We start from the raw sequence: 14,904 nt of genomic DNA, 5'->3' as shown, positions 1-14,904 counted from the left end.
GTAAGATGTTGAAGATTACTTTTTTGCTGTGGTAGCATTTCAAGCTCTACACATGTTGGGTAGTAGGGCTGACACTTCCAGGTCAGTACCAGCTTGATTTTGCTATGTTCTACAGCTTAAGTACATTGCCACATTATAGGTTCTAAGGTCACTCCATTTTAACTGTTTTATATACATGCATAGATTACATTTTGGAAGCTTCTACTGTACCAGATTTCTGATTTTTTGAAAGTCATCTCTGTACAAGTGTGCACACTTGGAGGCAGCTGGCATCCAGTTCGCTTGGGATTTATTTGTGTGGCGTTTTGAAAGCTGCCTGATTTTTGCCATCCTGTTACTATTCTCTTGTTCATGATATGAATCAGCTTCTGAAACAGTGTGGTAGATCTCTGTACAATGCACTGTGCTGGATGGAAGAGGGCTTGAGCTTTTTTTCCCCTTTGCTCATGCTGGCTTGCATTTGAAGAAGAATTAGAAACTACTCTGTGTAGACTTATCTGAGGTGAACTCAGAGAAAGAGATTTACTTTTCCACTGGTTCCTGTGAAATCCCATTTCTTTGAGTGTATAAAACTATTTCCCTAATAATAATAATAATAATAATAATAATAATAATAATAATAAACTACAAACAATTTTAATTCATAGCACATCTACACAGTACAACCTTTCAGGCTCGTTATTAAGAAGTCCCTCTACATTTAAATGCCTGTGGTAATCATTGTGGAAATGTCATAAATAATTGAACCCATTTCCAGAAGGGAAAACCAATGACATCATTGTGTGGCCACAGTGTGGCACAGGGGAAGAGGGCACACCTGCTGAGCCTAGGCTTGTGTTTCTCTTACCATTTTCTTTTCCCTAAAAAAACAAAAAACAAACAAACAAACAAACAAAAACTTTATAACTTGCTCTGCCTCCCAAAATTATGTTTTCTCAGCTTTGATATTTTAGAATGTACTCAAAGCTAAAACTTCACCTTACTGGAGTGTCCTTTTTAAAAAGAAAAAAATCTGAATATATGGTTTCTTTCTGCCTGGGTCTAGAGGGCCCTGTTGACAAAAGCGTTGATACCATCAGGCAGCCCTCCAGTGACCTTCCCTAATTCTTCATTTGTTCTCTTGGGGTATCTCTCCTCATATGTTTTCAGTTTAAGGAGGGGAAAAAAATAGAAGTTTACAGCCCAGTTACCCCAATCAGTTTTGTGTGGTTTTACAACTGATGTCATGAGGAGGCCATGCCTCCTTCTCTTAGGACAGGGTGGCAGGGGGCTAAAGGAGTTACTCCTGTCTTCAAATGGAGAGAGGAATGGGGCGTCTCCTCCTCTCCCACCTTCTGCTTCTTTGCCTCATCACCTTTCTCTTTCCCCTTCCTCTTCCTCCTCCCATCGGTCTTTCTCCTGCTTCTGCTCTGTTCTTCCTCTTCTTTTCCTGTTTCTCTTCCTTTTCCTTTCCTCTCCTCCTTTACTTTCTCCTCCTGTTTGCCCCCACTCTTCCTGGTTTTTCTGGTTCTTCACTTCCTCTTTCCCTCTTCTTGGCTTGCTTTCTTCCTTTACCTGTTCTGATTCTTGAAGTTTTCTGGATCAGCCTTGCAAGATTGTCATTAGCTCCTATGCATGAATGCTGTGAGATGTAGTTTTCATCCCTCTACACCCCTGTGGATGGACAAGGCAGTGGCCTTTGGAAAAGCATCCTTACCTAGCTAGTCACTTGTGAGTTCTCCACTGCCCTGATTACTCCTCTACTCATGCTTCATAGTCTTCATTGTAATTGGTAAACAATTGCTGGGAACACTTGCTATAAAATAGCTATTGTCTAAAAAGCTCCCTTTTTTTCTAGCAAAGGAATCATAAAAGCTATGTCCCTCAGAACAAGGAGTCCCATTAAATTTTGGCACTGATGAGACAGCTACAGCTTAACTCTGAAGTCATCCTGCCCAGGAAATCCCAATCCTTAACTAGCTGATCTACAAACAGTAACCTGAAGGGATCTTTACTAGCTAGTCAGTTTGCTTGTTTTTGGTCTAGTTGACACAGGCTAGGGTGTTTCTAGGAAGAGAGTCTCATTTGAGAAAATGCCTTCATATGATTAGCTTGTAGGCAAGTCTGTGCGTGCATTTTCTTGATTGGGGGACTATAGGGCTTCGAGACCTGGGAGTTGGGTGTGCATCTTCCTTCTAGAATATCAGCCTCATTACTCTGTTCTGGAAGACCATGTAATGCACTGAGGTATGGAAGGCAGAAAGCCCCTGACATTCCCAAGGCCCTGACTTCTGGGAAGATGCAGCACTCGCCCCCAGGGAGTGGTGATGGGGGAGCTAAAGTAATACTGAGGGGTTGATTGACAGCCTCAGCCATGTGGTGGGAGAGGAGGGATTGCTGAGTCTTCCTTTAGGCCACTGCCCTCCTTCAGCTCCTCTCCCTATCTGGTTTATGGCCTTCTTCTGCTTTAGAAGGCCAAAAATATTCGAAACCACTGTATTTTAGCCTCTAAAATACAGCTCCCATACCCAAAGTGCTGGTCACTGTTCTGAAGTGACCCCATTGTAGTCATCATCCAGCTAGCTCAGATCTGCCAGCGTCAGCCTGGGTTCTGGCATGGCTCAGCCTTGCTTTGCTCTTCGGGGATTTCTTTGACTTCATTCCTAGCAGCTGCCAGTGTTGGTTGGAATACTTGAAATTACTGAGTGTTTACTGTGCCACTGGGTGGGAACCTCAGGCTAAATGCATCGCCTTCTCCTATGAGCTGCACTGTGGATGACTTCAAAGACAACAAGCCCAGATTGGAATTATGGGGCCTTTTGGAAAATCCTAAACTAGATAACACTAGGAAAACAAACACACACAAACCAAACCAAACCAAACAAACAAAACTGAGAAAACCAGGAACATATTTACTGAAACTTTCTGGCCCTGTGCCAACTAAACAACAGTGAATAGATAAAGATTTTCAGTAGTTAGCATATCATTCATTGTCAGCAAGTGCTTCAGGAAAATGGGCTACAGTAGAAGAAACATAGTCTGTGTGACATGGTTCTTGCAGTTCCTCTGCTGGAAGAAAATTGGCTCTTTAGACAATATGAGTGGCAAAAGCACCCAGGGAAAGATTTTCCCCCACTCAGGGAAATACTTTAAATGCATACCATGTATTCCTAACATTAGCAGAGCATACCTTTGGTTTTGCTAAACGGCTCATCTCCAGATATGCAGAAAGTTAATTTTAGAGTGTGTGCCCACTTGATCCTGCTGTTTTCTGAGTGTCTTTCTTCATTAATGTTTCATTTTTTTCTATTGTTTCAGAACTAGTAGATCTCCCCTTGGTAAAGTTTGATTTTTCCTGCAACAAAGTCCTGGTGATCCCCATCTGCTTCAGAGAGATGAAGCAGCTACAAGTGCTCCTTCTGGAGAACAACCCTCTGCAGTCCCCTCCAGCTCAGGTGAGAACACTACAGACGGAAGCATAGATGCTTGTATGTGCAAATGAAATTATTTTATAGTTTCTTTTCTTTTTCAAAAGTATAATGACTTATTAAATCTATGATTATCTTACTTGCTCTCTGTGGACTTAAAATATGTTTTTTAATTACCTTTTGTAGATTGACTATTACCAATATCGTTTGATTTTCTATTGTCATTTAAATGCATTTTTGTGCGAATTTAGTAGTTTCAAAAGGTTAGGGATTTCTTAAGCATGATTTTCTGTTTGAGGTAGAATTTTGAGGGAACAGTCCTGAGAATTCTTGTGTGTTTAGTGTCCATTGTTAGGGGTTTACTCACCATGACATTCTAAAGATTAAATTACATGGTCAGGGATCTGGAACTTATATTTTGTTTGGTCACTGAGAACTAAATATGCATTACTGATTTTTCCATAGATTTGCACAAAAGGCAAAGTGCACATATTTAAGTATCTGAGTATACAAGCATGTCAGATTAAGACGACTGACCCCCTCTACCTCCACGCCATGGAGAGGCCTCATTTACACCAGCATGTAGAAGATAGGTGAGTTAATGCCTTCCTTCCTGAGAGAGCCCACTGAGAATGTGCTTAGCCACAGCTGCCCAGGTAACTGGAAGCCAGAATCCATATGCTTTGCTTGTATGATTCACATTTGTGACTTAGAGCTTGAGATAATAATGGCATACAAAAAAAAAAAAAAAATTGATGCCAGTTCTTCCTGAATACATGTGTGGATGCTCATAACCAAGATCTATAATGGATTTTTATGCTTACAGTTAACATAGCAGTTAGCAAAGGCTATTATTGTAAACCATTATATTTTTAAAAATTGTTGTTACTAAGCTGGGCATCTTGGCATACACCTGTAATCCCAGTATTTAGGAAACCGAGGTAAGAGGATTGTGGGTTTTAGATCAGTCTGAGCTGTATGTATGTATATACAGCAAGATCTTGTCTCAAACCTGCTGTTCTTGGTTTTAATGATGGTATCAAGCTGAAATGTTTTAGGACTTACCAATTTTCTGTATACCTGCACACTGTTAGTTGAATTTTAACACCGTTAAGACCCACAGGCATCAGTTTTTAAAAATGCAGTGTAGATAATTTTTTTCCTATTTTTTGTTTCATGTGGAAGTGTTAGAATCCTCTCGAGCATTCTTGGACCATTTGTGTTATAAGACAGGCCATGCCATCTAGAGAACAGGGGTGCCTCAGTGACACTAAAGAAGCAGATTCTCCTGGAGACTTCTCCAGGGCAGAGATCTTTTGCTTTGCTTTTTGCTAAGCAGGGTGACTTGAAATCTCTTACCACCCTAAATGAATTTTCAAAATAATGCATTAAGTATTTATTGATTATTTTGTATTTATATTACCAGCTGTAATTAATCACAGAAAAGGTTTTCAGAATGATTGAAAATGTTTTATTACCTATGAGATAAAAACAATTCTCTATCTTGCTGTTTTTTATATACACCAATAAAATAAAATGGGTAACTGTTTCAAAGAAATAAGTTGCCCCTCAGAGGAAGAAGCCCAGAGTACAGAGAATTTATGATGTCCTCAGTCGGTGTGTATAGTTCTCATTATTTTGTTGCCACATAGTAATAATGATAAATTTTATATAATGAAGTCATTACATTATTAATTGCTATATCTTGGTGTCAACTTTGTGATATTTAATTTTTTTCCCAAACAAATTCAATGATGATGACATCTACCCAGTAAGAAGGATTCTGATTCGGGAGTTGGAAGTGACAATGGAGATAAGCGGTTATCTGCCACCGAGGTAAATCTGGTGACCACACTGTTGTCCTTTGTTCTGGGTCCATCCCTCTGTGTCCACTAAAGTCTGTTTTTGGAAGAAGCCACTGTTGTGTTTGAATGATTTGGATTGACAGTTCAATCACATCTGTGAACGAAGCTTGCTATCCCCTAAGGGATATATATATAAATGTTAGCTGCTGTCACTCTGCATAGCTTCTTATTTTGGAAATAACTCAAAAATAGAGTCCCTGTCTTTTTCTTTTCCCACTCCCATGTTATCTAGGACATTCTTCAAAACTAAGTAAACATTATGAAAGGGCCAAGTCCTGTGCAAGTATGAAGCACTTTATAAATATACCTGTCCTTCACAGTTCTTTAGAGAAGAGTGCATATATATATATATATATATATATATATATATATATATATATATATATATTCAGAATCAAATGTGTACTGTGTTTGAGTAGCTTCTTCACAGAAATGTTTGCTACTAGCCATTGTGTTTTTAAAATGGTTACATTAATATGTGTGTGTGTTTGAAGGATGCATCTGTGTTCCAGCATGTGTGGAGGCTAGAATGCAATGTACATCAGCCGATTCTTTCCCTCCTCCATGTGGGTTCCAGGATTGAATTCAGGCAGGTCAGCAGACGCCTCAACAAGCAGCCTTACCTGCGCCATCTCACTGACCCTTACCTAAAGTTTTTTAAAACATTATTTGTATTTCTGACACCTCAGCTGTGTTCTGTTCAGAAAATTACATTTATTTGTAAACTCAGCCAAATCAGTCTGGCATGATCACAATTCCTGTAGTAATAGAGCACACCATTCATTTCTTTTGTTTGTTTTTTGAGACAGGGTTTCTCTGTGTAGCCCTCAATATCCTGGAGTTCTCTCTATAGACCAGGCTAACCTTGAACCATAGATTCAATTGCCTTTGCCTCCTGAGTACTGGGATTAAAGGCATATACCACCCCACCCAGCCACCATTCATGCCTTTGTTGCCTATGCATCGTCTCTTAGATCCTATGGGAAACCCTTGAGTTTGCAATGATTATTAGGTCAATCTAAAGAAATCACACTTTCACTGAATGTGATTACAGGTTTTTTTTTTTTTCTCCACTTTTCTTCTGGTTTTGTGCTTTATTAAGCAGAAAAGTTCATTTTCCTCAAAAGGTGAGGTGCTGTAAAAGTACTATATATAAAAGCAAAGCAATGTAAAAATTGGTGGCTGGGGAGATGGATTGGTTAGTCTTATAAAATGCTTCCTGTGGAGGCATGAGGGCTGGAGTTCAATCTTCAGAGTCCCTGGAAAAGCCAGGCCCAAAGATACAAGCCAGGAATCCCACTGTGAGGAAGAGAGAGAGACAAGAGGAGCCCTGGAGCTGCAGGCCAGCTCGCTCAGCTGAGTCAGTGGGCTCCAGGTCCTGTGAGGGGACCCTGTCTCAGGAAGAGCTGGAGAGGGAGGGAGGGAGACTGCCAGCATTGACCGTGGCCTCCAGATACTACACACACAGGAACATGCACACACGTGTAGTACACATGCAAACACGCCTGCACACACACATACACATTAAAATCCCTCAGCGTTTTTCTGATGAAGAATTTTTTAAAAGACATTTGAAGAAGAGTTAGTAGGAAGAAAAAGGCGTCCAGTGTCACTGTAAGAAAACGACCCACATGAAGCCACACGGACAGTTGGCTGTGGTTCCAGGGTGGGGTGGGAACCCTGAACACATTGCTTTCTATGTTGCAGTCTATTTAACCTCTTGGACTTCATGAAAACTCATAAGGCCCCTCAAATGGACCATTGTTGCAGAAACTACCCACCCTGGACTTATTTTCCATGAAATTAAAACAAGCTCTCCTTTTTCTCTCTTGTAAGAGTAATTACGTTCATTAATAAAACATCACACAAAGAGCTTCATTATCCTTCTCCACTTGCAAGTAGGATGCTAATAGCATTCTGAAGAGAGCACAAGGATTTACTCTCCCCCTTTAATTAAATGCATATCTTTGGACTAATGCTAACTCTAAGGGTAGGAGGAGGGTGGAGGAAAAGGGAACTGTAGGAATGATTATAGTGCAACAGGATAAAATGAACGAGTCTTTCCTTTGCCTTTCTCATCTCAGGTTAGCCTCATTGTCTAAGCACACCTCTAAAATATTTTTTTTTAGAGTGATAAGGTTTTTAAGTATACTGCATGGTGTATTATTTGTAAATGTGTTGGCCACCATCACACCCAACTTAAACCTCATTGTCAGTGTCAGTAGTCACACCCGTACCTTTTCTCTGATGGTTGTCATTGTCTGATTGATTTAACATTGGTCATGAAAACAGTAAATGTGCATTTCCCCAAGACAATTAAGCAAGAACTTATAAGCACCTGTGAATGTTTGTTTGCTGAGTGAAATCCATGCTTGCCTTCTGCCCATTTCAAAACAATCTGTGCATGTGTCCAACAGTCTCAAAGAGAGCTGCAAATCTTGAGGAACCAGACACACATCTGAGTGTGCTCTGGGGAGGGAGGTCCTGCTTCCTGTGGCTTAGGATGCTTGTCACCTGTCACTAAATAGCAATACCAAAAACGGAGAAAATAAATGAGTATCTATATCTTAACATATATAGAACCACAGATTTTTTTTGAATAAACTTTGTCAGCTAGTGTGGTAAAGGAGACATCAGAGACGATTTCTTTTACTTTATAAAACCTTTGCTCTGAACGTCACACAGAACACCTGCTCCTTATATATAACACCTAACAGACCTGTCATCTGCCCAGTGCTGCTTCTGCAAAAACCACAGTGTAGTTTTGGTCAGTCAGCCTTCTGTCAGACCTCAGGCTGCTTCTCTTGGTAAAAGTATGGCTTAGGGCTAATGTGGTAGTTTGTCTACAAACATTGATGTTATGTTGGGTCCTTTAGTGCCTATGACTGTAAGCTCAGAATGGGAGGAACCTGATGAGACTTCAGTTCAGAGCATGTGTGCAGAGATGTGTGTACAGTGTTAGTATTGTTCATCTGTACTCACAGCCAGCTCCTGTTCATAAAGCAGAGCTGGCCGGCTGTCCTGAAAGTCTCACTCACATGCCCACCATGCCCTGTGAACAGCCACTCTCCTGAGTTCATACATCACCATCAGGTTGCTGTTTCTGAATTTGAATTTTATCTCTGCTGTCTTTTACTTAACCTGCTGTTTGTTAAAGTCAGGATGTCGCTTTCTTACAGAGTTCTTTGTATCTGCATCGGCAACACTGCTTCCTTGAATGACATGTTTCCCTGTCTTTTTAGCCCTCCGATGAGGACACAGTTAGCCTCAATGTTCCCATGTCAAACATCATGGAGGAAGAGCAGACCATCAAGGAGGATGCATGCCATCATCTGACCCCAGCTAAAGGTCTGAGAGAGATGGGTGTAGAGAGTGCTTGCTTTGTAGGTTTGGAAACAGGACTTACAGCACCACTTCCAGATGCGGAGATGATAAGTTTACTCTTTGTATCGCACATGCTGTGAGCCACTGTCATGCCCACAGGGACAGATTTCATTTATAGTCCCAAACTGTAAATAGCTTTTCTATCTGTTCTACAACTGGGGAGACCAAGGCTCAGACAGTTTAAATGGCTTTCCTGTGGTTTCACAAGCCGGCTGTGTTCCTCACCGTTAATAGTAGAGCCCTCATCCTGAAGATTATAGGAGAGTCTTTAAATTCATTTTTGAAAAGAAAATATTGATATGATAGATAGGACTTGGGATAACTCTAGCTGCTGCCATAAATAATCTCCAGATCTCAGTGACAGTCCAGATAGACGTTGGTGGTTGGCAGACAACTGCCCTCCAAGCCTTGAATGGCAAACCAGGGACTCCCAGTATCTCCACATCCGTGTGTGTTAAGCTAGAGGGGCAGAACATGGAGGTTCTTAGGGGTGGGAGGTTGTGGGCTGCACCTAGAAGTGTCCATCATTTGTAAGACATGCTTCTTCCATGGTCACGTCTATTACACTTGAGGGTGGGAAGTGTACTTGAGGTATGGGCCTGGGAATCTATTGGTCTATAACCAAGTCAGTTGGTCTCATCCGTCCCCTGTTGGACAGTTAGATTAGGTGACCTCCAAGCTTCTTTGTGACTCATGTTCTTTATCACTAAACACTGTAGCTTGAATGCCTCCTTAATTCTTGTAAGAGCCATACTGTCATAGATGATTATGGCGGTAATTTGATGGCTCTTGTTTGTTCAATAATTTTAAAAGAAAACATTGGAATTTACCATTCATGATTTGTGATAAAGAATGGAGAATATTGTATGAGCAGCGTAGAACTTTATCACTGATAGGTCAAATCCTAGCATGATTACTTTCTGTATATTTTTTGTTAGATTTATTCATTTTATTTTATGTGTGCATGTTTGCCTGCATATATGTCAGCACACCATGTATGGGCCTGATACCCGAAGAGGTCAGAAGATGCCATTGTGTCCCCTGGGACTGGAGATAAGGATGATTGTGAGCCACGGTGTGAGTGCTGAGTATGGAACCCAAACCTGGGTTCTCCATATGAGCAAAGGCACTCTTAACTCCTGAGCCATGCCTCCAGTCCCTTCAGTGTTCTTCTTAATGATCAGAGAGATATTTTAAAGCCACTCAAGCATTTCTATGTTTTCTTTCCCTTCTTCCATTTACGACACTTGTATTTCATTGTTTGTTTGAAACAAGGTCTTCCTACACAGTCTAGGCTGGCCTGGAACTTTCTTCCTGCCACAGCCTCTCCAGTGCTGGGTTGTAGATGAGCACCACCTGAGTCTTAGATTTAGATTATTATTTATTTATTTTTAACATTTTAATGATTTATTTATTCTTACTTTATGTGCATTGGTGTTTTGCCTGCATATATGTCTGTCTAAGGATGTCATATCCCCTAGAATGGAGTTACAGACGGTTGTGAGTTGCCATATGTGTGCTGGGAATTGAACCTGGGTCCTCTGGAAGAGCAGCCAGTGCTCTTAACCACTGAGCCATCTCTCTAGCACCAGAGATTTTAAATTTTAGAGCTTGAGGGTAGCATTAAACATAGAGCCTATGATGGAAACCATACTGACCCAAAAGCATAGCTGACTGCTAATGTATTCATTTATATAAATCTTACAGCAGTATGCAGTATTGGGGGGGCATGTTTGAGACAGATTTTTGAAGTAAAATAATTAATCTGTTCCCAGTAAGCTCCCCCAGCCCCCTTTAAAGGATGCCTGCTTTCTCCTGTTTATTCTTCTGTCTGAAGAGTCCTCTGTGCTGTCTCTTTGCACTGAGCTTGCTGGGACAGAATGAGTTCTATCCAAGGATACTCTTGCTTCTGGAGGGTCTTTCTTGGGGGTGATTTCTATTGTGATAGGATTTGGGGCTCTTGTTCAGTCATGTCCCACATTTTCTTAAGATGATTGGTTGTTTAAGGGCAGAAGTCATGTAATCCCTCAAATGTACATCCAGGGACATATCTGTGGCATGATGCTTCCCATGGAACAGCTGGTCAATGCCTTGAGTTGAACTTAGAATTTGTAATAACTAGCCACATTCTGCTGAGAGCATGAAAACTCTCTTTTATAATTGTTTCAGTTCTTTAAAAACACAAGAAGACATTTAATTCTTTTGTGGGGAGCTAAGCCATAAATCAGCCTTGACTTCTAATATTCAGTTTGGGTCTTGTTTATTTTCTATTTTTTCTTCTCCGTGTTTAATTTTCACCTTACATTCTACAGGGAAGAATAAGTGTGGGTTATTCCTGGACTTCCATAGGGTGTGAGGGAGGGTTTGGAAACAGTCGTCTATGTGTTTAAGGACTTGTGCTTTGTGCTTCTGTCACCAAGAAGTCACACTGTCTTCCTTTCTTTGTGTTTTCCTGATAGGAGAATTTCAGCCAAAGCCTTCCCTTTTGGGTGACACCAACAGCTCAGGACAAGAAAGAGACCAGTTTGCTGATGGAGTGGATGCTCTCCACCCGGGATTTATGAACTATATTAAGGTAAGATTTTGCAGCTCAACTCATTTTCCTCTGCTTGGCCCCTTAAAATTCAGGTTCTAAGATTTCAGTCCACCTTTCCAGTCCATCTTACTGTCTGCTCCTGAAGCCTCCAGCACATCTTCTCAAAGCTCAACTTGTCCATGTCTGTCATTGGGAACTTGCCCCAACCATGCTTGTCTCTGGACTCTGTGTATGTGTGTGTGTGTGTTAGTGTGTGTTACTGTGTGTTAGTGTGCGTGCGTGCGTGCGTGCGTGCGTGCGTGCGTGCGTGCGTGCGTGTGTGTGTGTGTGTGTGTGTGTGTGTGTGTGTGTGTGTGTTTTCTGATTCAGGAATTGCTCAGCTCCTTCTTCCTCACTGAGCCTCACAAGTTGACAGGTTAACCAGAATGACCATGCTCACCTGCAAAAGCTCAAAATCATTTCATTTTCCTCAGCATGTTTTACGTGAATACTTCTTAGTTTGAGAGCCCAGGCTGAGTACCCTTTAACCAACATCCTTAGAACTAGAAATGTCCCGGAATCCTGGGCTCTTCAGATTTTGGAATGTTCACATAGATGTTACAGAATGAGGATCCATAATCCAAAAATCTGAAATCCAAAATGCTCCAGAAGTGTAAATGCAAAAGTTTATGTGACTCAAAAGGTTTCAGTCCGATGGGCCAGCAAGATGGCTCCTGTATGGATGTCAGAGGACAGCAATGGGAGTATATTCTCCCCTTCCACCATGCGGTTTCCAGGGATTGAACTCAGATCATCAGGCTTAGCGGCAGGCACCTTGACCTGCCGAGCCATCTTGCCAGCCTCCCATCCATGTTTTCTGATGATCATTTGATGCTTTGACCCAGCTTAACCAATGTTTTTGGCATTAACTCCAAGGACACCAGGAGGAAGACAAGCTGAACTTTATACTGATTAAGATTCTAGTGTGTTGTAGCCTTCTTCATGCCCTCGAGGTGGAAATAATTTATTTGACAATTCCATAATTAATCCTACTTAGTTTGTGCAATGTGACATTCTAAAACCAGTGATTCTCAACCTTCCTAATGCTGTGACTCTTTGATACAGTTCCTCATGTTGTGGTGACCCCCAACCATAAAATTATTTTTTGTTGCTTCTCCATAACTATAATTTTGTTACTGTTATGAATTATAAGGCAAATAGCTGTGTTTTCTGATGATTTTAGGGGGCCCCTTGTGAAAGCGTCATTTGACCCTAGAGAGTCATGATCCACAGATTGAGAACCATAGGTCTAAAACTGTTACAGACATATACAAAAGGGTAAAACACAAGTCCATACAGTTTCCTCGCTGTTCACCTTCAGAGCTTACTCTCATCCTCTGTCTCCATCCACATTACTTTAGCTGGGCTCATCAGGTCTCTCACTATGATAGTCACAGGCACCACTCCAGCTCCTCCTCAGCAAACACTTGCTGCCCCCCCCCCGTGTGTGTGTGTGTGTGTGTGTGTGTGTGCGTGCACGCGCACTCATGCGGTACAGCCACATAATATACATGCACACATTTTATATTCTGCCACCAGCTATTTTCTTAGAGCACAAATCTGATTATATTACTCTCAGGTTTCTCTCACAAGGTTCTCCCACATTTGACTCCTTTCTGTCATCACCATGGGATAGTGAGAGTCCTGAGACCATAAAAACCGATTTTGTCTTCATTTCTTCAAGAATTTCCCTTAGGTTGAGACTCTAAAGATAGAACACTTGAAAATGTGTGGAATATTCAGACTCCAAGTTCTGAAGGAAATAAAAGTAATTAGTAAAGCATATTGTCCCCTGCATTCAGAGTTCCAGGATGCCAAGGACCCTGGAAATGGATGCTGTAAGGGTGGATTCCGTGGACAGATACTCAAGGAGTATGCATGTGTTAGCCTCGACTTCTACTTTGTAGCCTTATACCTAAGGACCAATGAGTGTGCTGTACTGCCCAGCACATTGACCATTGAAAGCTCTGTATTTTATATAATCCTTTCCTATTTCCAGAATTGGCATCTTGTGCTTTTGTTATTCTGGTCAGTTTCTATCACTCATAATAATAGTTTGATAGAATGAAACCACTATGCATATTAAATTATCCAATACCTAACCATTCTGCTTAGAGAAAATACCAACAGATTTCTGAGAGCCTTTGGTTACATTCTTGTCAGTCAGTTCAAAGCTTTGTTTTGTCTCTGTTTCTTTTTAGAGACTCTTGGCTCAGTGTCATCAGGCATGCCTTAATGGTGGAGATAGGTTTTGAGAAATATGTTGTTATAGAATGTCATCACTGTGCCCTAACCATCCTCAGATGGCTACAGCATCATTAGCAACATAACCTTACGTACAACTGCCTGTTACTGGTTTATTAGTACTGAATTCACTATCACTATCATTTGTACCTGAATAAAACTTATCTCACATGTCCTTAATGAGGTACTTTGTAGTTGTCTTAGAAGGATTAGGCAGCATCTCAGCATTATATTTGGGGTCCATTTTGAACTGTGAAATCATTGTTTTTAAAGACACAAAAATAGGAAAATGTGCCCTGAGTGGACCAACAGCAATGATTGTTCAGTTTATGCTATGAGAATTAGAGCCAGAAGGCAGAGCACTCTTTATCCTGCCTCACCTGGAGTCCTGCATGCTTTAGTTTCATGTTTGTCAATCACTGTGTGTGTGTGTGCGTGTGCGTGTGCGTGTGCGTGTGCGTGTGCCTGTGCCTGTGCCTGTGCCTGTGCCTGTGCCTGTGTCTGTGTCTGTGTCTGTGTGTTACTCAGAAGTACCCCAACCACTGCTTTGGAGACTACAGGTGAATTTTTGCTTAGTGAGCCAGTTCTTGAATTCTGCCGGATTTGCTAAAACAAACAAACAACCCCCCCCAAAAAACCCTAAAAACAATAATAATAATAATAATAAAAAACCTCAGCAAGCTAATGTCAGCCTGTTCTGAAGGAAAAACTAAAACCCTGTCTCCACTAGTTGAAACCTAGAGGAACTAAGTAAGACGTTTCTTTGGATGTGACAGCTGGAAGTCTGTTTTCATGGATTTCACTGTCATTTGCAGAGTGACACAAATTAGTTCATATGTTGATTGTTAAACTGTGAAAGTACAGCCGATACAGTAAAAGTCTGAGTGGTTTTTTTGAAACTTGAGGGAAAGTCTGGTCCTAAAGACACCAAAACCAATGGTGATGTGCCCCTACATGCTACAGTCCGGTGTTCTTTTCCTAATAGGGAGATGTGCCCACTGCAGGGTGGCTCCCTGCCAGTGTTGGCCCAGCTAGGACATTTTCCTTGTCTGAGCAGAAAGTCCAAGGAAACACATGGGAGGCTCACAGTGGACACAGCTTTCCCAGGGTTCACTTGCACCAGAGAGCGCTGGTGTGCGAGGCTCAGGGAAACATTTGTGGGGCCTCTGAATTTGTTCACATGAGTCTATTGGATTCAGTATAGGGCCCTTTTCTATTGTTAAATACTAGTAAGCTGAATTAAAGAAGGAACTCAGGTAAACTTTATGGTTTTTTAAATCTTTAATTTTCTAAGGGTTTTTTGCTTTTGTTTTTGAGTCAAGTTTTCTCTGTAACAGCTCTGGCTATCCAGGAGCTCCTCCTTCCTCTGCCTCCCTGAGCTCTGGGATTAAAGGCATACACTACCAACACCCAACTAATTTCCTAGCTA

At 41.3% G+C, this 14,904-nt stretch overlaps 1 protein-coding gene across 2 annotated transcripts in view; it reads left to right on the top strand.

Annotated features, from left to right (window-relative positions):
* The window catches only part of Lrch1 (leucine rich repeats and calponin homology domain containing 1), a 183,113-nt gene that overhangs the window by 114,583 nt on the left and 53,626 nt on the right, over positions 1–14,904 (top strand). For both annotated transcript variants that reach the window (XM_027390137.2, XM_027390136.2), the window contains exons 5-9: positions 3,298–3,434; positions 3,873–4,000; positions 5,180–5,243; positions 8,515–8,620; positions 11,116–11,231. In XM_027390137.2, coding sequence (XP_027245938.1) covers positions 3,298–3,434; positions 3,873–4,000; positions 5,180–5,243; positions 8,515–8,620; positions 11,116–11,231 — 551 coding nt within the window. The remainder of the gene's footprint in view (positions 1–3,297; positions 3,435–3,872; positions 4,001–5,179; positions 5,244–8,514; positions 8,621–11,115; positions 11,232–14,904) is intronic.

Source organism: Cricetulus griseus, assembly GCF_003668045.3.
Source record: "Cricetulus griseus strain 17A/GY chromosome 1 unlocalized genomic scaffold, alternate assembly CriGri-PICRH-1.0 chr1_1, whole genome shotgun sequence".
Classification (NCBI taxonomy): Eukaryota; Metazoa; Chordata; class Mammalia; order Rodentia; family Cricetidae; genus Cricetulus; species Cricetulus griseus.
The sequence above is the reverse complement of the archived record's forward strand: the minus strand, read 5'-3'. Positions and strand labels throughout refer to the sequence as shown.